At 36.2% G+C, this 23,064-nt stretch overlaps 1 protein-coding gene across 7 annotated transcripts in view; it reads left to right on the top strand.

Annotated features, from left to right (window-relative positions):
• ERBIN (erbb2 interacting protein) overlaps positions 1–23,064 on the top strand; it is a 115,744-nt gene that overhangs the window by 56,792 nt on the left and 35,888 nt on the right. For all 7 annotated transcript variants that reach the window (XM_054002721.1, XM_054002720.1, XM_054002718.1 and 4 more), the window contains 3 exons: positions 12,050–12,128; positions 12,823–12,912; positions 19,155–19,211. In XM_054002721.1, coding sequence (XP_053858696.1) covers positions 12,050–12,128; positions 12,823–12,912; positions 19,155–19,211 — 226 coding nt within the window. The remainder of the gene's footprint in view (positions 1–12,049; positions 12,129–12,822; positions 12,913–19,154; positions 19,212–23,064) is intronic.

Raw genomic sequence — 23,064 nt, 5'->3', positions numbered from 1 at the left:
GTCAGACTTATCACAATTTGGATAGCTTCTCTGACTAGTGTTGCACATAAAAAATAGTTCTGAGGTCACAAGCTTGTTTACTGAGGTCATCTTGTCTTCCAGTAGTTCTAAAACCTCTGTAAAATTAAAAGAACCAAATTATAGTCCCTGTTTGTTCCTGCTGGGTGAAGTAAGAAATAGTGGTATTTATTCTGTAATAAATTTGGTATTATTTGAGACCTTGCTTGTTGGCATAAGTACCTTTCCCTTTCTCTTCAGCTCTCCACTGTTTCAACAATGGAAAATTTTGCTCTTGACATCTGCGAGCCTACTCTCTTCCCCTGTGTCTGTTTTTTTCTTTGTAAGAATTTACTGCTCACTTTATCATTCACACCCATTGTTTTAATGGGTGTCTTTAAAAGAGCCAAATAGGAGGTATTTTACTACTTTTCTAAGAATAGCAAAATTTATCAAATATGCAGTTCTTTCTTTTTCTGTTATATCTCAAAAGAATAGAATGTGGACTTCTGTAGAAAGAATTGCTTTTTTTTTTAGTTTATGAAAAAAAGCATCATTAGTGGAGATTAGGCCCAAAAAGTGCAGCATGATGAAAGATACCAAATTCTAAAATAATTCAGTGGTTTTCACATTCCTGCGGTTGTGGCAAGTGAATGGTGATAGTTCCTCTGTTTTTCTTGAAGAATTGATATACCATTAAGTCTTTCCTTCTGAGACGGATTGGGCGACATCATGAACTGCAGATGCCTTGACATCAAATATGCATTTATTTTTAAAGGTTGTATTTTTAGAAGAACAGTTAGACTTTAATTTTCGAATACCAGTGCACATGAAATATGATAGGACTTTCGCATAAAATATTTGAGCTTTTTCTGGCAGAGACATAATCAGACGTATTGATCAAAGTATTTAATTTTCTAAAGAGCTGATAGGAAAATGAAAAACTAAGCTTCAAATTTAAAATGTTTCCAGGTTACTTAATGAATTGCAGTCTGGCTAACAGAGTGAGACCAGTCATATGGGAGACCATCCAGTTGTCCAAGTAGAATTATATGCATATATATGTGTGTGCTTAATATTTGATGTTTAGATGAAAGATCAAAATCAGAAATTTTTCAAGGTAGCAGATTTGTTACATAAAAGGTTTTAGTCCAAGAAAGCAATGGTGCTCTAATAGCATGGGTGCGATAAGGAGAATACAAGAAGCTTCCCTCAAAGCTGTTAAAACCCCATTGGCTCCTTCCCCTGTTCCTATGTCGGTTCCTGTGTCCCTGAGCCACTCCCTCCCTATTCCCTGATTGGCCCATATCTTTGTACTGCCCCGAGACCAGGGTGTCCCTCGGGCCCCTGGGGAGTGGGTAAGCGGGACTCTCCGTGTGTGTGCCGGAGTCCTGAGCATCTAATCGCGTGGCTGAATTAAACATCTGTGGATACAATGCAAAGGCCTTTTCTGCTTCTTTACCCTGGACTTTAGTAGCAGCAATTCAGGCTGCTACACATAGGAAAAATCTTGCCCTTTAGATTTCTGGCTTAAATGTGTTTGGTTTCATGCACACAATATATAAAACTGTAACAGAGACACGGCACATGTGCAAATGCTGATACTTAAGAATATTTAATAACATTTTATCAGAACAAGGATTCATCTAATCTAGCATCCTTCAAAAGTGACCAAAAGTAGTAGCCTAAGGAAAATCTAGTAAAATACAGGAAGCCAGGAGATGTGCATGTTTCCCTGTATGCTCCCAGCATGCAGCGCCTTCTCTTATTTGGTCTCCTTGAGCCAGACAGGGTGGTTTTTTAATTTACAAACCTTCATTTGACTACTTTTCTTCTGTCAGTTTATCTACTCTTCGAAGTGATGTATGTTTTGAAATGTGCTGAGTTAGAGCACAAACCTTTAATGGAGCATAGAGAAGTCTTTGTACAAGAGTGTGGTCTGGAATGTATTATCCTTGGCTGCTGAAATGGTTGTGGCGCAAGTGTAGCCTTGAAATACCAAATTGCTGCTATATGTGCAGCAAGGATAGACTAGAGTTAGTCTTAACTCTGTTTTTATTATTAGTAGTAGTCAATAAGTTCCGTAGGTTTTTGGTAAGGACATCCGCTGTCTTTTTATGGCATTTTAACCAGATTCCCAAGGCTACTGTGAACCCTTAATATTAGAAGTATTTTGATGCTTCTTTCCAGATACACTTCAGCTTTGAAATTTCTAGCTGAAGCCTTGTGCTGGCCTAGTCACAAAGATGACATCATACTTGAACAAATGGTTCAAAAATAAATAAACTGCATTCCTATACCAGAAATTACATCCTGAACTATACAAAGCATTGAGAGATGCCTTTTCTCCCACCCCTGTAACCTAATGGGTCACATCTTAAAAATAAGTTGCAGCATACAGAATGTGGGACCAGTGTAGAAAAAAAAAAAGTTTTATTTAAGAGGCCAAAGGAAATCAAAGCATTTTTAATCCTGAATAGCTAATTTATTTATGTGTTGACAGCTGTACAGGAAAAAAAACCCCACCTTCCAAAAAACCCTGCAACACCACTCGTCACCCTAAATCAATGTCTTTTGGGGTTAAACTTTAGGAAACAATCATTTCCTTGTGACTGTGGCATGTCAACCTTAGCATGCATCTAGGGCAATGTGGAAGGCTGTCAAGGAAATATTTTTGACTCTTTGAAGAAGGGGAAAGCATTTATGTGCAGTGTCTGATGGCATATCTAAATGTACAGAAGAGTTAGCTTTACGGGTTACTTGAATCAAGTGGTTTGAAAGGCTGAAACATAGGATGAGATGACTGCCAGGAAAATCAAGCTCTCCTGGAAACCTGGGAAATGCACTTGAAATTGCTTGTGTCTGTGGGTTAGTCTAGTGGGAAACATGATCTACCTTTCCCTACATGCAGGTGGTGAAAGAAAAAGATTGAATTTTTAAGTTCCATATTATTCAGGCCTTTGGAGGATTAAACAGCAAGATGAGCAAATTACTAGCAAGATCAAGAGTAACCTGGGGCTTTGGAAATAACAATACTTTCAGTCATCTCTGAGATATTTCTTTCACGGTGATGTTAAGCAAATTTCCTCCTGTCAGTTAATCTGTATTACAAGGAATCTTCATGGAAAAATAGACAACCTAAACCTAAGAAAACCCTCACCCCCCTGCCTCCAGGCATATCTGCCTATAAAGTTATTTCAGTAATTTTAAAGGATTTTGTTAACAGATGCAAATTTGTATCAAATATGTTTTCTTCAATGTTCTAAAATAATCTATTGGTTTGGCAAATTGTCTTTAATATGCTCTGTGCCAGAAGTTGTGGAATTGGAGAATGAGAATTCAAGAAACTATCCAGTTTTGTGTTGCCTATCTGGTACGTTTAGGAATATGGCTTTTCTAAGGGATTGAGAATTGTTCATAGTAATAGGGGGAGACAGATCCAAGTTCCATTTTCTGCAGGAAGAAGTAAGACAGAAAGATCCTGAATACAAAATAACTTGCTGTAAATTTGCCGTTTCTCTGCTTATACTGACAGAGAGGTGGACACAACCAGGGTTTTTAAATCATCCGTGATAGTGAAATAGGTGATTGATTTCCTGCAGAGTTCTGAATCTGTAGCTCTGTGATAGTGTATCACTGTATAGATCCTAGAAATGTGCTCTAAATGTAGGCAGCCTTTCTATTTAAAGTCTTTTTTCAAGTGTTTGCAGTACTTTTTCCTTAAATACATTGTCATATTGAAGGTACCGAAAAGAGTCTGTCTATTCACAGTAAAATTATTTCTGTGTGTTAGAGAGGATGGGAATGGAAATAAACTTCAATGCAGATAAGGTTTTGAATGTGAAATTTGAGTGTATGTATCTGAAATTCTGAAATTAGTTTATTAAAAATGTCTTCTTGGACTCAAAAGAAATATTTGTAACACAAGAAAAGGTATTGTAAAAGTAATTATAGTGTTTGTGGATATGGATTTACATGTAAAGACAGCATAGAATAGGATCATAGAATAGAATTATTTGTGTTGGAAGGGACTTCAGAGTTCATCCCATTTCAGCTCCCTTGACAGAAGCAGGGACATTTTTCACTAGACCAGGTTGCTCAGAGTCCCATCCAACTCAACCTTAAATACTTCCAGGGGAGGAAGCATCCACAGCTTCTCTGGGCAGCCAGTGTTCTCCACCCTCGCAGTAAAGACTTTCTTCTTAGCATCAAATCTAAACATAGTCCTATCCACCCCATGTCCTGTCACTACTTGCTCTTGTAAAAGGTCTCTCTCCACCTTTCTCATATGGACCTTCAGGTACTGGAATGCTGTAATTAGGTAACACTGAAGATAAATATACAAATTTAGTAGAATTCTCTTCTTCTGGATCTTAACTACCTATCCTAGATTCTTCTCCTTCTAACTCCAGAACATCTTATCTATTTTTAGGGGCAGATTGGTAGCACAGGGAAGATTCTTTCTCCTGCTCTGAGCTGAGACAAGAGTCTGTTCTCCCTTGCCATGTGAATTAGCTGATCCTACTTCCTTGGGTTGGATGTTAACTTACCTTCAGCTCTAAAGGATTTAAGGGAGGGTCATCATCCTTCCTGTGTGAGAGCTTAATGCTAGCATCAATGGCCTGCTCAGATTCCCAGATGGTACCCTGCCTAGTGAGTGCTTTATGCAATGAAGCTTGTCTGTCTGGGCACACTTGCACCCATGGCACCCAACTCTGTCCTTGGGTTCTGGCAGGGCTCCCAGATTCTAGTGTTCCCTGCAGCTGAGTCTCTGAGATTTCAGGAGGTCTGTTCAGGTGTAGGTATCTACCTGAGGAAGCTGTGGCCTGTTTGGGTTTCATGCTCAGAACAGGAGTCGCAATGGGTAGATTGTGACCAATTTTGTTGCCAAAAAAATTTGCTATGTGTTGATGACTCCATAGGATGAAGTGGCCCGCCCTCATGAACTGCCATGCAGACCCCTGCACCACTTCTAAAGCCACACATCCTGTTCCCCACGCTCCCAGTCACTTGCACTCACTGGACCCATTTAAGTCTCCCATGATTGCTTGCCCCTGGCTATTCCTTTCTCATCTGTAGAACTGCTCTCTCTCATTTGCAAGAACTGCTGGGACTTGTCTGTTTCTTGGCAGTCCTGATAGGTCTCTCAGCTGTTACTCAGTTTACCCTGACTCCAGGAACCTCCTGCCCAGCTGAAACCTAGTGCTTAGTCTGCCCAGAACTTACTGTAGCAACTGGTGGTGTCACCACTGTCACTATGCACCTCGCCAATTACCCCAAGGAGAAACTTCTTTCTTTACTTTTGTAACAGGGTGTGCTTTGAGTGACAGTTGTCATGTCACTCAAAAGTGACAGCAAAAAGTGACTGGATGCACAGCACTGATTTTGCAGTCCAGGGTAGTAGGGAACAGGACACGGAAAAGCAAAGCCGCTTCCAATGGTTACGTTTTGTGCTTCTCTGGGTACGTGACAGCATTCCATCCATGAATTAGACATGATTGAAAACCATGTAACCTTGGAAATTGTCCAAAACAGCATCATGGCCACAACTATTGTCAAAAATTCTGCTGGTGCTCCACATTTTGCAATTTTACCCTGCCCTGGCATGTTTTAATTTATGTAAATTAATGTGTCAGGCATGTCTTTAAGAAGCCTGGCTAAATTACTCAAGAATTACTGGCTATCCTTTTTTTCCATAGAACAGGTATTGAGAAGCCTGTCTTGCTACTCGTATTCCTTCTCATTTACATTATGTAAGAGACATGACTAGAACATGCCTAGAGAGACCTTACTTTAAAAATTGAAGGTCTTATAAATGGTTTGAGGAGGAATGCTTGGAAGACTCTTAAATATTTGTTGCACTGTCTTAGCTGTGCTAGGACATATGTATAAAAGCAATAAAAAACGCAAACCCACAAACTCCAAAACTGTAATGGGAAAGGTGTTACTGCTGTCCTACAGATGAGCCTTGCATCTTCTGTGAACCTGAAATGCTGGTGAGTCTGAAACCAGTGCAGTGAGGAAAGAATATGGAAAGGGAATGAATGTTCAAAATGTAAGGGTAGGTGGGTACGTATTGTGCTTTGAATTGTTTGGGTTCTAATACACTGTTTACTTCAAATAATGAAAAGTGCTCATTTTCGTTCAGAAGGTGTGCAGCATTAAAGTAAAATGTATAAATATGTAAATACATAATTATGTAAGAATATGGGCTGTGACTGATACTTCAGGTTTTCAGTTTAAAATTTCAGGTTTTGCAAACTGATCTTTCATATTATTTGGGAGATTTGTGGCATATATTCTTAAAAATATTTTACTTGGTCGATCCATATGGGTTTGAAAGACAGTTGTAGCAGAGGCCTGAGGGGAAGAACAAACAACAGCTTCTCTTTTTGTGGTGGAGCTGCTTGTCCAGAAGTTAGACCCAGGATAAACAGACTAGGTGAGGTAAGAAAGCGGGTAATTTGTATTTATGCAAGCTGAACCTATATGTTTGCCTGTGTGTTCTCTATACTTGCAAGGGTGCCAAATGGAGTAAGTGCACAGCAGGCTGTAGTTTAATATATTTTGCTCCAAGAGAGCTTTTTAGTGTGCCTGTTGTTTGGAGAGAAGATTTTCCCCTCACATTTTCTGCAAACTGAGAGATCTAGCTGCAGACTCCTTTGGGAACATCACCTGTATGGCTTCTAGATGTCTCACATGTGTAAGTGATTTTCTTGCTCTGTGCATTTTAGGTATTGAACCAAAATGTTTTTCTTGGTACTATTTAAGCTTATTTAAAATTTTTCTATGTAAGAAGAGGTGTAACTCTCTATGAATAGTGTTACAAATCTGTAGATTCTGCCAATTCTGTATAGCAGTGCTGGTTTCTATAACTGCTGTCTGGACATGCTAGCTTTAGCATTTGTTTCTGAATTAAGGTATGACCACAGTATGAACTGCAGAGCAAGTCCCCATCTGCACTGGGGCTGAAGCAGGATTGTACAGGGCTGTCAGCACTGAGACCTATTGCAGTAAATGATTCTGCAAACAGTGGATCTGCCTTGCACAATTTTCTATAGATACGGAATTGCCAGTATTTGAGTAAAAAAAAAAATTATCTGATGGAGAGAAAAAATTGTCGCTGTTTTTTCTCCTGCTCTGCAAGTTACACTGACCCTAGTTGATAGGAGAGCATTGTGCTGTGTAGGGGAGGAGATGAGTGTAACTCCAGATGGTGAGGGGGACCCCATTTATACTTACAGTCCTTAATCCAGGCAGAAGGACATTTGAGCACACTTGCTGTGACAGGCTATGCAAGAAAAAATCATTGTTCTCCAAGGAGTTAAAAATCAGGTGAAATTCTGTATTTCACTCATGTTATGTGATCAAGAACTGAGGTTGATTGCCTCTAGATTTGCATTTGTTGACCCGAAATCCCTGTATGACCTTTTTGTTATGTTCTTTGGGCATGTGCCACAGCTGGTCTTGGATTGTAATTGAATACCACAAGGTTTTGCCAAGTAGAGTTCTGAATGATGAATGCTTTCTGCTTTTGGCTTAATCCAGACAAGAATTTTAAATTCCTCTTCTTATCTTACTGCCAGATGTTCTTAAACATATTTTCAGAGATTTTTTTTTTGGTTGGTTTGATTTGTTTGTTGTATGTGTTTGTTTGTTTAAACTTTTGTTTGGTCTTTTTGTTTTTTGTTTTGGGGGTTTGTTTTTGTGTTTTGGGTTTTTTTTGTGGGGGAGTTGTGTGGGTTTTTTGGGGGTGGGTGGGTTTTTTTGTTTGTTTTTTCCTTGTTGGTTGCTTTTTTTGTTTTGTTTTGGGGGGTGGGGGGTTGTTGTTGAGGGGGTTTGATGTTTTTTTTGATAGAAACTGGCCAGCGAGTTTAAAAGTCCTTGAAATCTGGGAAAACAAGGAGGAAAGAACAGACAAGTGAATGCTAAAAGCTATTACATAAATCTAACTTCTGTGGTAAACTACACTACAAAAAGAGATTTACTCCCAAATCAGTTGGATCTGGTGGTTAAAGATGATCAGCAAATTGTGTTTTCTCCTACTGTGCTCTGCAGATGTTCATGTCCAGAGGCACAATGATTTGTATTTTTTTGGAAAACAGTGAGCGTGATCTATAAACAAATTGAGCACTGAAATGTGTTGTGTATAGTGATTGTTACCATGTAAAGTACAAAATTAATAATATGTTGAAGAACCTGTCCATATAATGCTTTTCAATGAAAGTGGAATAAGGCTGCAACAGACTAGGTGAACTGTTGCACTATCTTCTATAATCCTTGGGTATCAGTGTACAGAGAAAGCAGTAAAGACCCCTAAAGAAAAATAGGATTTAGAAGGAATGTGGATCTCAATTTGCAGTATTCATCTAATGAGAGGCTCGTGGAAAGATTGAATTGGCTATCAATTGAATTAATTAGCACAATGTTAAAAATGAGTGAAGATACATGTGGTCGCAGAATGTCTTGATTTTCTGAGCTTCCTTGATGAGGAAGAAGATTCAGAATATTGAGGATAGATGAAAAGCAGAAAAACAAGCAACAATTCCTCTTACAAAGTGTGCTCTTTACAGCTCCATTTTCCTTCCCTCATAGCTTTTTCTCATGTCTCTCTGCCTTCTTATTTATTCTTCTTTCTACTTGCTTTTTGAATTTTTCTTGGTGGGAGAAATTAAACAATACTAATTCAACAATAATTGCATGTTTCTAGCATGCAGGAGGAGTATAGTTGAGGAAAAGGGAGTGGTCAGAACATTGTTATGTAGCCAGTCAGTACATGCAATTTCCTATCATGTGGTAGAGAGTAGCAGTCTCCTGATTTTTTCCCCCTAGTTTCTGAATGTATATTACAAATATTTGGTATATTTCATACTGTCATTCTCAATATGGTGCTTTTTTGAATGATGGCCATTTATCTGTACTGAAGTACTGAATGAGGTTGGTTAAGATGCTATGTACCATAATGATTCTGGCTTGAAGAAGAAGCAAAATTGAGTTCCCAGGCTCCCTCATTGTTAGGTTTCTCATATCAGTTGAATTTCTATTATTAATTTGTTGCTAAAACTGTTGCTGTCTCTTGCCCAAGGCATAGTCAAACAGGGGACTACTGTAGTGTCCTCTGATTATGTATAAAAGCATGCTGATTTAACATGTCTGTATTTGAATAGCTAATATTTTATTTGGCTGTTGTTTTGAGAGTAAGCTTAAATTGACATTCTCCCCTCTTGTAGATGTGCTATGTGTTTTGGTTTTTAGGTAGTTACTGCAAATTTAAGCATTTTGTCCTTCCATGAATTCATTACACAGACAGTGGAAACTAATGTTAATATTGCAAACACAAGGTTTAATGTGTTGGACCAGAGCAATCTTTCATCCAAGGACCAAGCCAAGGCCAGTAGTGAGAGCATCTCTCAGAAAAACTAAGCTTAGAGAATGTCTCAGCATGATTCAAACAGAAAAACTAAGGGCACAGAGTGAGTCTGAGACACAGCTTGGCCTCCAAGGAAGCGCTTAGCTTTTCTGATTAGTGTAAATGCTTATTTTAAGCATTTGCCTTTTCTCCAAGAAAGAGCTTAGCTTTTCTGATTAGTGTAAATACTTATTTTAAGAAGGTAAATTTGTATCCTCAGCAATAAAGAGGTCTTCGTTTTTTTTTCAGACACCAGAAGTTCACTTCATACAAATCATCTGTAACTTCATTTCTGCAGGCTCAGAGTGTTGTGTCATGTTAGATGCTTTCCATGTATGGATATTCTTTTTGCTGAATGAGGTTTATTGCTACAACTGGAATTAAGATCATGTATATTTGAGTTTCTTAGAAGTGTGTTTCTCTTTGTAAGAAAGAGAAAATATACCAATAGATAAGACAGCAATAGATAAGGTATGGTTCTGCTCTGTCTGTGGTAGTTTCCTAATCTTTCTTGGACTCAAAAATAACATTACTGCTTTACAGAAATGAAACTTTATGACATTATAAATATTACCTTTTTAGTTTTGATTTTGTACTGAGTAATGGAAATTAATTAAATTAGTATCCCATTGCCATCTTCTGCTTTGACTCCACTCACAGATTCAGTAAATTTCACATGGCTGAACTCATACACATGAACACATACTCACACACGTGTATATATGTGCGTGTATGTATATATATATATATATATATATATATATATAAAGCTATATTTTTATTTACACCTGTGAGTATGCATAAACATGCATGTTACTCAGGAAGCATCAGAAATGTTGGCCTGTTTTACCACTGATAGTTCTATTCTTCCTAGTCCCTTCTGCTTCTGAGTTTAGCAAATTATTTCCCAAAAATGTCCATCATACTTAGGTGTATTTAAACTCATGGATTAACTAAATGTCATGTTTTTTTCTTGCCTTTTACCTTTGAGTAATGGAGTACAATAAGTCAAAAAGTATTGTTTCGATGGTAGTATTGACAAACAAGTTCCTGTCAAGAAAAGACCTAAAAGTCTAGTTTGAAAGAAATGGTGTCGCTGTTTTAGTTGAACTTATGGAAAAGTCAGCACAGTGTCTTTGCCACTCATTATAACCAATTGCTTAAAGTTTTTATTTTGTTACTGTTTTTCTTGTTTACTGCTATCTCTTAAGTCATTATATACCAGGTCAGTCTTGTTACTGCACAAACATAGACTCAAGCTTTAAGCTAAACATCAAATATTCTGCAATTTTTTATGTTAGCAAAAATATTACTTAGCAGCTGATGCTTTGCCACATGTTCTCAGAATAGATACATAAAGTTCCACCTGCCAGCCTGAATGAGAAGTGATGCTGCCCTTGTCTTTCTCTCTGAAGCTGGACTGTTAATGTTGTTTCAAGCAGCATGAAATTTAGTACTCTTGCTAATCTACAAACAAGCATTCACAGAGTATGGTTCCTTCTTGTGGAACTTGTGATCTTGTTCCCTAGGTTCAGTTGCACTTTCCACATATCTGATAAAGCTCTCACAAACACAATTACATGCATTAACTCAAAAACAAAGAGCTAAGGCTTGGTATCTGGGGGAAAAAAAAGTAATTTTAAACTAGCTTTATTTATTAGCATATGGTGTTTTTTTGCTGCAAACAACAGCGTATTCTTAATCCAAGTAGAAAGATACCAGTATGAATGGTTATTGTATTTAGGACAAATATATTTAAAATAAAGACACCTGTACCAGGATGTAAGAGCATGTTGCAAAAGCAACTGCAGTTGTGATAGCAGTGGGTTTATTTTAATTTTTTTTCATGGTGTATATAATAAAGATGGAGGTAACGGTTTTGCATGGTAGAATGATTCAATACTGATTTCCTTCTGATGTGGTGGATACGTGTCATATTCAAGGCCTGCTTTTTAAGTTTCTGACAGATAGAGATTTGGCAGATATGTGGAATGTAGCACCACTCTGGCATTTTCACAAATAATCTTGGAAAAAAAGAAAGTCGCTTATTGTTTTAATTTTCAAACATAAGTGTGCCTGGAGCATTTTTTGTCCTCCTCTCAAATGATCTAGATGCTAACAGCAAGCATACATCACATTTTGGGATGGATATCTGTTCATAACTGTGAAACTGTAAAAATACTCAAAGATTTGAAGCATTACCATTTCACCTGGATGTTATACAAGCCATGGATTTGATAAAGAGATCCCACTGGAAACTTTATGCTACCAAGTGATTGCCTTTTTAAAAATAAATTATGTTGGGACAGAGGTTCTTATCTTAAGTACATTCCAAAGCACAAGTAATTCAATATTTGGCAACAAGCAATAGGAATTTAGTGTACTTTGTGTTTGTAGCTTGTGAGCTTCATGCTAACCTGAAACATGAAAAGCTTTAGGAATAGTATAGCAAGAAAATGATATTGCGTAGGAGTATTTCCTTAATGAAAACTGTATGTAAAATGAGACATCAGAAAAACAGTTCACTAGTTGCTAAATAAATCAGAGTTTTTATGGCTCATGGTTTCATGTGCATAATTTTTATGGATGTGGTGGAATCTAATAATTAAAGGCTGTTTTTCTACTTCTTTCTGCATCTTGCAGGCATACAGGAGTTTCCAGAAAATATAAAAAACTGTAAAGTCTTGACAATTGTCGAGGCAAGTGTAAATCCAATTTCAAAGTAAGTTTGTAAATTTTTCGATGTTTTATGTTTTGTCTAGAATTTGCCCCAAGACATGTGCCAGCCCTTGGAGGCGAGAGCAGAGTTCCCTGAGAAATATCTTCAATTAACCTTGTTGCACTGTGATCCAGTATAGCTATCTCATTAAAGTACTTTGCCAAAGCTAATAGGCTATGTGGACTATCCTTCATTATACCATGTAGCTTTGTCAGCTTAAAATCCATCACTTCTCTGTGACTGTACAGAAGTGTGCAAAGAGTTTTCTTAATAACAAAAATTAATTCTGATTTAATATGCATTTCTGCTATAGTGACAAAATTAATTTGCCAGAAATCTCCACTGCCAGAGATACAGCATATCTCTTCCAGGGAAAAAAGGGGTTGTGTATTTTTTAATTTATGCCGTTGTTTCTAATTAATGCCTTCTTCTCATTACATATCAGGACATCACAAGTTCATGGCAAGACTACATCTATTTGTAGTTTTTATTGCCTGTAGGTATTTTTCTCAATACTTAAAATAAATTTGAAACTCATCTTCTAGAGAACAGCTGTGTAGTGTGGCTTTAAAGAAATTCACCCCTTAATTTTATCAATATGTAGGACTTCAGTACTATACTGTTGCTTAAGAAAATACGACTTAATGCCCTGAATTTAAATGAAACTAAGGTACTATGTTATTTTACTTCTATATAGGCTGCCAGATGGATTTTCTCAACTGTTAAACCTAACACAGCTGTACCTGAATGATGCTTTTCTTGAGTTTTTGCCAGCCAATTTTGGAAGGTAAGTTGAACATGAAACTTTATATCTACATTAGTTTTAAGTTTCTGCAGAGCAAAGTGGGTACTGAAGAAAGGGAAGAAGTGTACATTATGGATTTGCAGTAGTTACAGGGAAAAAAAGCCCTGAATCTGTATCAGCAGCTTTTAATTTTGACTTCTCAAGGACAAAGGGAATGCTTATGAAGGCTGTAAAATGCATTTACATTCTTGTTTCTTTTCCAACACTAGTCCGGTAAGTAAGGAAGTATTTTTGAAATTTGTGTTGCTTGTCCTGTAGTAATTCGAGTGAAGCAATTAATGACAACTGTAATTCCACTTGTCTTGCTTGTCCTGGATGCACAAATTATTTCATGCACAGCTGTAACTCTCAAGTCCTTTATTGTCAGGAATATTTCTGAAAAACCTGGCATATTTATGGTGCATACTGACTATGCAAAACTATTACATGTAATAGTTTTAGTACAAAGTAAATACTAATCTGCTACCTCTGTAAAATAGATTAAATCTTGCGAGCAAAAATGAAAGGGTAATACTCAAAAAAGGAAAACTCCTAGATGAGTATAGGTTATGCTGTCCTAGGTTATGATGTCCACATCACAGTGCTTTTAGCCATTTCTGTAGTTTTCCCCTCTCCATTCTTATTTTATGCTCTTTTCTCCTAGATTGTCGCTTTCTTGACCCATCCCATGTCCAGCAAGCATCTCTTTCAGAAAATACAGCAATTAGTTAAGCAATCATGTTGCTGAGTGAAAAAATTGCCTTAGGCCATTTTTTTACTGTGTCTTTCACATTGTGCTGTGTGGGTCAGCAGTTTGCAAGAGATTAGTACACCCCCAGATAGTGCTGGAGCAGTTGGGCAGATCAGGAGATGAGCAATGGAACATAAGCACAGGTGCTCTCCACTAGTGACCCTTAATTTATTAGTCATCTGTGATCAGAGCTGTTGGCTTCCTCTTCTCTGTTACCAGTTAATGAATGACTAAGAGCACCAGATCTGATACACATTCAGCTATCAAAACAGCTGCTTATGATGCAGATGCATTATTGTCATGCTTTTTTTTCTTTTTCTGCTGCACAAAGTTTGCATTTCAGAAGCCCTCATTAAGGTTGAAGAATATCTGGAATATACATAATCTTGTTGAAATTCTAATGATTGTGTATGCTTTTTTCTGTTCTGTTTTTTAATAGTCTAACCAAATGGTAAGATTTTCATAATTAAAACAGGTACTACAGATAAACTTGAAGACTTGAGGTTGACACAGCTGATACTTTAAGTAGTTAATCTTACACATAATACATAATACACATTAAAAATTCTCGTAATTTTTTTCTTTGTCACTGTCAGCTTCTATAATGCTTAATGGTTAGTGAAATGGTGAAGTAATTTATTACTAATATCATAAGAATAAATCAGTTACTGAAGACAACTTGAAAGCCAGTTCTCCATTGCAGTGTTTCTCTTGATAGTTATGAAGAATTCTGCTTTGCTTGTTAAAATCTATTGATTTGCAGCATCCTGTTCTGTACCTGGAAGAATGAATTTGAAGTATTCATGTATGTAAGTTTACCTGCTAAAACAGTGTTGCATAGAAAACATAGTGTTCTATAGGGAGATGATGTTTAGATCAAATAAATTGGAAAACAATGAAAAATTAAAATACCATTTCAAAGTAAGGTTCAGACCCCTTTGACATTGTCTACTTCTGTTCTGTAAGTGATGAGACTGCTGTACTATCCCACAATTTTACATCTAGGTATAAATACTTTCTAGTTCAAAGTCTTTTAACTTGTGCTTCAGAATATGGAAATACTTCTTTTATAAACAAATAAATTTTCCTAGAAGCTTTTGAAATATTTAATCTCATAAATGACAAGCCTTCAGTTTCTTCCAGTTTGGTGCATTATTTTTTTTTTTTTATACAGCCATATAGCTATTACTTTTCATTGTTTAGGAATATGTGAAGTAACTGAGTTCTTTTGCCTGCTGCTACTGCCAACTGTTGTCAATAATATCTCCTAAAAGCTAAGCCAATACATATAATGGCTAACAAGGTTTTTCTGCTCTGTGTGTCAGGTTAGAAACCTGGTTTACATCTCTTTCTCTCTGAGTGTTCATTGTTTCTGCAGTTTAATTGCTGACATTTCTCATGAGTGTTGTCCCTCATTCTCTCACCTGCTGTATTTGTAGTGTTCTCACATCCTTCAATTATTAGACTAAATAAAATTTTGTTTTCTTCTGGTGTGGTAGGTTTTCCTCTGTGTCTGAGTATATTAATATATCTTGGAACAGGTTTCAGTTTTAATTCATCTTCTTTTTGACAGAGGATGATGACATCTATAGCTATATTTAGAATTTTAATTGGGGTCTCTTCATGGCTTGTACAGTGTCATGATTATCTTCTTGTTTCTATTGGAAATGTCTGTGGTTGTGCTCCAGTGTTCCAATTATCCTCTTTGCAACTGCCTAGTGTAATTTCTTACATGATTAACTGATGTGTTGGACAGTTCAGTTAGAAATGGCTGATGCCTACAAGGAAATCCTAAGTACTTGGCTTGGTGTTATGGTATCTTGTCCTTTTTTCTAATTTTTTTTTTTGTCCATAAGTCTGTACAGTTTTTTTTCCCTATGGTGTCTTACTAAATCACTGTATTGTCTGTGACATAATCCAACTTAAACATTTTTCTGATCTTAAAAGATTGCTATTAAAAAATCTTGAACAGGATAGTCGTAGAAAGCGTCTTTAAGCACCCCTGTCACTACTAACCTAACACTCGCCCTGATGCTTAGGAAAAAATGTTTATAATGGAAAGCACTTTTAGTATATCCATGCAGTGTTTTATTGGATTTATCTCCATGCTTTATTCTCATCTTCAGAATTTGTGCTAAAGATTTTCATAATTGCGAGGTCAAGATTATGCCATCTTTTTTCCCCTTTTTTTTGTGAGTATTGTATATTGGCTGTCTTTCAATGATGTTGTTCTTGTCCAGCCTGTTGGGTTTACTAAAGTCACCGGACTTTTGATATGATGAGAGTTCCTTTGGAATTCTCAGGTGACAAAGTGGGGGTTTTTCCTCCATTTCCAAATGGAAATTTGAATGTGTTGATATTGGCACACATCGTGGCTTTAGTCTTCATGCCAGTGCACAAATATCTGAGAATTAATATCCTTGCCTAAGAAAACCATATATGTTGTATCTGAATACTTGTATATTTACATTTGAATACACAAATCCATAAGCAGAAAATGTTAAACTTGAAACTCATTTCTTGCTCATTTTGAGACAGGGTTTTAAAAGGGAAACATTATTTACTAACAGGTGTTTAAGATAAACAAGGATTTATCTTCAGTGTAATTCTAAAAATCTGGCAATGGTGTCTATAATGGGATATCACTTCCAGAGCCTCTTTACTGGATATTGCAATTAATTTGCTTTGTATCTACTTTCTCAACAATTTGCCAGTAGTATCTGTAGTGGTAGATGGTTTTAGTAGTATCTACTTCGGGATATTTTTTACATAAGTGTACAGTGATAATCAAATTTAGTTACATATCTATATCTATATCTATATCTATATTTGTATCTATATATGTATTACATATATACATATGTATATATGTGTTTTGCAGAAACTTTGGTAAATGCAGCCTGCAACATGCATACTTTTTATTTCACATGCCTTTGCATTTTAGTAATAAAATAAAAATATTCTGCTTTAGAAAAACTGCTGAGGTGGTGTAAAGTAAAGAACATCTCTCAATGCAATATTTTTATATTTCCAAGGAATGACTGCTTGTTGCACAGCAAGTTTCAAGTGTACCTGCTGTATGTTTCTTTTCCATTTTTTACAGGTGGTACAGTTTATGAAGTCAGATTTAAGAATGATATTGATCTTCTCCTGGAAAATTGTTCATGTAGAGATTTTGTTTTATTGAAAAGTTGTGTTGCATTTGAAATGCAGGCAAAGATGGTTATCATTAAAGAACAATGCTGAAAAAATAATTTTTAAGCTATTACGTATACTTCCATATATACCTGTTACACAGGTATACCTGTTACAGCTTTGTGCATTGGTGATGTGCAGATAGTTCTGTGGTGATGGGTTTTTCAAGTCCAGAAATTAAATATTTCTGTACAAGAAGGACAGATCTTTGCCACTGAGTGGCACAGATAATACACATTCTGCCACTGTGAATTCTGTTATTCCTTTAGTATAGGTGAATTAGTTCTTGATTTCTTTTCCAAATTAAATGCCACTTCTTCGGGTCCTTTATTGCAGTTCAGATGCTCAGCTTGGATGGATGCTGGATGCTTAGCACTGGCAATTGGAAAAAACAGCTAGACCTAGTATTTGATGTGCATTTTTATTTTAATCTTGAATTAGCTCTTCAAGTCATAATGGAAGAGGTGACAACTGCTTCAGTCCAGTATTTCTCATCAATTACTGGAAAAAAATTACATGTTTAGACACAGCCTGCATCTCCCAGCCAGGAAAGGTTGAGAATGTTTTCCTAGTAGCTTCTGTGAAGTTCTATGCATAAGAAATTCAATATTTATATCTTCAGTCTCTTAAGGCTAGCTGAGAAAAGATCAGAACAGGAACAAGGTGACAAAGCTGTAAACATTTCTGTCACCAAAGGCAATCTTTAAGTTCACAGAATTAGCTTATTACAAGCGTCACACAGTTTTGGCTAAGGTCAGCGAAGTGTGGATATGCATATTTATAGTTTAGCATATGATGGGAGATTGCTGCCATTGCATTCAGTGTAAATTTGACTGCATATATGAGTTGTGAAAAAAACCCTACAAACTGTGTAGCTGTCGTCCCTGTCATCAAAGCAGAACACCAGCTGAAGCCTAATGCAGTGCTTGGTTTAGAAATCAAAGCCCAAAATGTTCATTCATGTCTAAGGGTTCTTAAAAGAGTTCTGTTTTGCACTAGATTGGTATCTTAGGGTGCTGCTAGAGTAAAATGCTTAAGAAGTCTTTCCCACTTATGTTCTAGGTGAACAGGAGTGCTATTACCATGAATGGAGTTTTTATTAGGGTATTCTTTCTGTTAGGGTATTCCACTGTTAGGATGTTGGTGTTTTGCATTTTTTTTAAGAAGTTGGAGGGAGGAGGTTCCCCTCCAGCAGTTGCTACCAGATAGTGAGTGCTGCTTGCAATGCTGGGCTGCACTGACCTCTCTTCTCTTTCAAGGTGACTTTTACATTCTTAGGTTATTTGTGCGCATGGCAGATGGCTGCATTCAAACTCATCCAAAAATGAGTGAATATCTAGAGGAAATACAAATACTGTTTTCTGCTTTCTATTTCTACAGAAAGTATAGTTCTTACCACTTAACTAAAATTAAGGTTTTTGTCTCTGTCCTTACAATGCACTAAGTTAAGCACCTTCAGGAAAGACTGGTCTACTCACCAGGCTCCTTTCTGATTCAGGGACCTTAATACCCTAGTCTGTGTTGTGTGAGGGCTGTCACTGGGTCACATGTAGAACTCTTGTCATTACAATCCTATCTGTATTTAAACTAAATCAGTTTCTTAATTTCTTTTTTTAACAAATAGAGCTTTGTCACTTCTGTCCCAATACAAAAAATTTCAATGGGAATGGTACATTGCATGTATGTCAAGACTGCTTGGAACTTACCTTGGCTCTAAGCAGTTGAGTTGGGATTTAGAGGTTATTTGTTTTGCAACCAAGGATTTACTGGAAAAAAGGTCAAACCACCTTCTAACAGAAATGTCAAAATGGATTCAGAAGCTGACTAGAAAGAGAATATAGAAGGAAATCCAAGATTAATTTAAAGCTATAAGGTGGAAGACTACAGGTATTCTCAGATAAGACTTTTTATATTAAACTGTTTGATTGCCAGTAGTAGAAATTGAACATTTTTAGTTGTGCAAAGTAACTCTGTTACTTCCTGTGTACTTTTCATTAGGACTATAACATGTACCCATAATTAATCCAATGAAGTGTTTCAAAATTTTTGGGATGAAGGAACAAAATGTGTTCAAACAGGTCTAGAAAAGCAGACAGAATATTGTTTGTTGCTTTACCAAAATCAAACTCCAACCAATTAATTTAAAATAACATGCAAATTTTGCACAAAATGTAGTTACAAGAAAAAAAATTCAAGCTTTCAGATTTTTTTTAATTCTATAATAATAACTAAGGTCAGAGATTGCTTTTGTCATTAAATACAGAATATTGTAGTAATTTGTTATGCCTTTCTGTTACAGATTAACTAAACTCCAGATATTGGAACTTAGAGAAAACCAGTTAAAAATATTGCCAAAGTAAGTATTGTATAGTTCTAGAAATTCCTACAGCATTTGTTTAAACATTAATCCATTTTACCTCTCTCCTAAAATCTAACATTTTTCTAGTCCCTGCCTTGCAATTCTCACTTCATCAAACAAGCCTTGGCTGATGGTGATGCAATTCCTGCTGTTTCTATGAACAAGAGCAATGCTCAGTATTTTCCAGCTGGGACTCTGGAGCTCCAAGCAGGTTAACAAAGATACAAGAGGTCAATGAAGAAAGAAACTGATCCCAAAGATGGGATGTGAATAGCCACCCAGAGTCATGAATATGTTGTGGGGTACTGTAAAAGTGATCTTTCTCTGGCAACAGAAATTGGTAGAGTTGCTGGTTTTGGTGGATGTAAGACGTTCTGGTGGAGAACAGGAGGCTCTAACAATCGAATATTCGCGCTGTCCAGTTCATGCTAGGAGGTACTTGAATGTCGTAGGCTGAAGTGGAAATTACCAGCTCTTTAAATACAACAGCGAGTTTTTTTAGTGACTGTAGCTAATTATATGCATAAGACATGATCAAGGGTTATGTTCTATTTGGATTCCCTTTTTAAGTCCCTAGATACTGTACTGTGGAGTCTGTGGTATAAACAAGCCAGAACTCATATATCTAGAATGACATGTACAACATCAGAAAGTATGAAGTTACATCTTCAAAGTGTGAAATGTTCTGTGGTATAAATACTCTCAATTCTATTCAGCTCTCTCTGCTATCATTAGATTTTAGCAGAAAAAAATTACAGGGCATGTAATTTAGAGTGGTACCTCTCTAAATTAAGTTGCTCCCAACTGAGGAACAGTAGCTATAATTAAAACTTACAGCTAATAGAGATTTTGTTTATAAGATCACTCTGGCCTTAATTGCCATAATTAACATTAACAGCATGAATTACATGAAATATTTCTAAAATTTAGTTTACTTGTATTGATGAGACAGTAATACATGCTTTAATGTGTTTAAGTCAAATGTACCCTCTGTTGAAGGTGCTGGGAAACTTTTTTGTTGACTTCAGTGTTTTCAGAGTTCTGTTCTCAATTGAAAACTAAACAGTAATTGTCATGAAGAGCTCCTCTCTTCCATAATAATCTATGGTACATGCTGGGCTGTCAGCTTCATTATTCTTTTCTGGTACTCTTATAGAAGATGCAACAGCTTTAAAAAGTATAGAAAATTCAAAGCAGTTAATAAGATGCTAAGCAGTTAATAAGTAGTCCTAATATTTTTGCTATAAAATACCAATATATTTCTTGTTTTCCTGTGACTCTCATCTTTCTAATATTCTTACAGTAAATTCTTTCCTATTTGTAATAAGAAATGTATTTGGATAAATTCTGCAGCATCAAACTAGCCCTCTTTCTGAGTAAAACATGCAAATATTTTATGACACTAAAGTATGAAGTACTTGAAAGAATGTTAATCAAAATGGGTAATCAATGCCAACACACTACATCAACCTTACTTTATGTCAAACTTTATGCCAAATATGTATCATTTTGTTTGGAGCTTATCCACAGCCAGAGACTGCAAGTGGCACCATTCTAATGCAAAACAGCTGGATGAAACTATTTCCACTGAAAGGAAAGCAAAAACACTGAGACTATTTTAGAGGCATTTTTCTGATGGGTAAATTGGGAAGATGGTCCAGTAAAAATATGGTGGTACTTTTTTTTTTTTCATTTTTTTTAAGGTTCTATGGCCTAATTGTCAATAAAAAGAGTAAACATTTTAGAAAGAAGCATGTTATTTGAGAGTATAATTACAGCGATGCAAGGCCCAATCTTGCCATGACACACACTCTCCTTGAATTGTATGCCACTTGATATAAGCTTTACTGTTAACCTTAGTGAAGCTGTCTGTATACAACAGAATTTGAGACATAATTTAGGCTATCTGATCCCTTAGTATTGAGTTGAATTGATGCCGAGTTCAATATTATGAATTATGAAAGAGGCTTTCAGTTTATGGGAAGGATTACACAGCACCATGTCAAAGATGAAAATAGGTCCATGATCTAGTTAATGTTTGTTTCAACATAGTTTGGCATTGAATTTTCCTGCTACCATAACATTATTGGAAGCTTTGTTTGCATTTTGTCTGGTGGTATTTCTCTATAAACAATACAGAAAAGCAAGAAGATAGTCCTAGAAGATAGTGCTATTATGTAAACAGCAGGGAAAGGAGGGAATATTTTGGTGACCTCATCTTGCAAACACATTTGTGTATGTTTTGTCATTGAGCGGATGTGTTTGCTAGATCACAGTCATTTGGGCAAGGGAAAAAAGGGCCCCAAATCAATAAAGTTAACTTGTTATCCCTGTCATTGTTACATAACATTGGTTTGCATAGTGTGGTCTGTGAAGTTGCAAAAGCTACAGAATGCTATGTTGGATTCTTCTAAAGGAGTTCTTCAGCAGTGCTTCTGGGAGACTCTTTGGGGCAAATTTGTTAGGAACATACAGCACTAAAATTGATACTGGCATGGTCTCACAAAGCTTTGAGGGATCAATCTTCAGCAGGATTTCAGAAGGACTCAGATAAGTTTAGTTAGAAATTGAGAAAGAATATTAGCTTACTGGTAATCATCCTGTTCATTAGCTTCAACAAATGAGGGAATTTTCTTAGAGTCTTCTGAAAGTAGTATTTTCATGTTTTACTGGGTTTTTTCTTCTCTAGCAGGAATGTTAGCTAGGCGCTTTCCTTCAAAGCCTGTGTATACTATTTATACAGTGCAACAAAGGTTTCTGCTGCTTTTGTCTTGCTCTTGTCTTTACCTACTTATGCTAAATTCCTTGTTTGTCCCTAGCTTAATTACTCCAATGTCATGAAAATCAGATTTCTAAATAAATGTTGAGTCTCCTTCTTGGAGATTATTCCATGAATAATATTAATTATCACATTAAATTACTTTCAGTAAATATGACATTTTCCAGTATATTATATTTGAACTGTATTTTAAGATCAACTATAGATCTTACTGTATTTGAAGAAAAACTGAAGCTTTGACTAGCTGCATAGAGCATCTTGTGCTCATGCAACTGTTTCTTGAAGAAATTAGTGTGATATTCTGACAATATACAAGACTCTACCTTTTAGAAGCTCTTACATTTAATTTTTCCAGAAATTGATAGTATGTACATAGTTGCAGTTTATACATGAAAGTTTTAGACACTACTAATCGTTCTGTGAAAATCTCTTATTAAATAAATACATAAATATGTTTTTATATTAGGGATTCACACTCTCTTAAAAAATACTTCCAGGTAGAACTGCTATTGACTGTGAAGTACCCGTTGTGACCACATATGCAATGGTAGATAATCTCTATGGTGTCCCCAAAGTGCACTTAAATAGAGGAAAAATGTTTCCAAAACACAGCTTGAAGTAATTGATTTTACTTTTATTTCAGACATTGGTTTAGTATTTGCCATAAGTTATGTTAAAGAGTATTGATATGTCACAAAATCCAATTTAGTAATCTCATTTAATGTACAACTAGAGAAATAATTAGGATTCCAAACCACATTACATGGAAGTAACGTAGCAGCCTGGAGATGTACAAGGGTGGTGTTACATACTGTGTTTCAACAGTGCTCTTCTCTGTTTTAATTGATCACTAGTCTTCCTTTGAGAAGAAAACATGTAGTTAACCAGCCTTTGACTGCTGAAGAGACATATTGTGATTGGAGGTGAAAAGCTGAACCACTCAAAAGAAGAGATGCACCACTGCATTACTCATTATCTTGAAGATTTCTTTACTGGTCTTTAGTTTTTCTAAGTTCATCTTGCAGCCTCAAGTGTGTTGCAGTATATGCTTTGTGTGACACTCAGCAGTCT

The sequence above is a fragment of the Vidua macroura genome, chromosome Z (genome assembly GCF_024509145.1).
Source record: "Vidua macroura isolate BioBank_ID:100142 chromosome Z, ASM2450914v1, whole genome shotgun sequence".
Classification (NCBI taxonomy): domain Eukaryota; kingdom Metazoa; phylum Chordata; class Aves; order Passeriformes; family Viduidae; genus Vidua; species Vidua macroura.
This window is presented reverse-complemented; position numbering and strand designations above follow the sequence as displayed.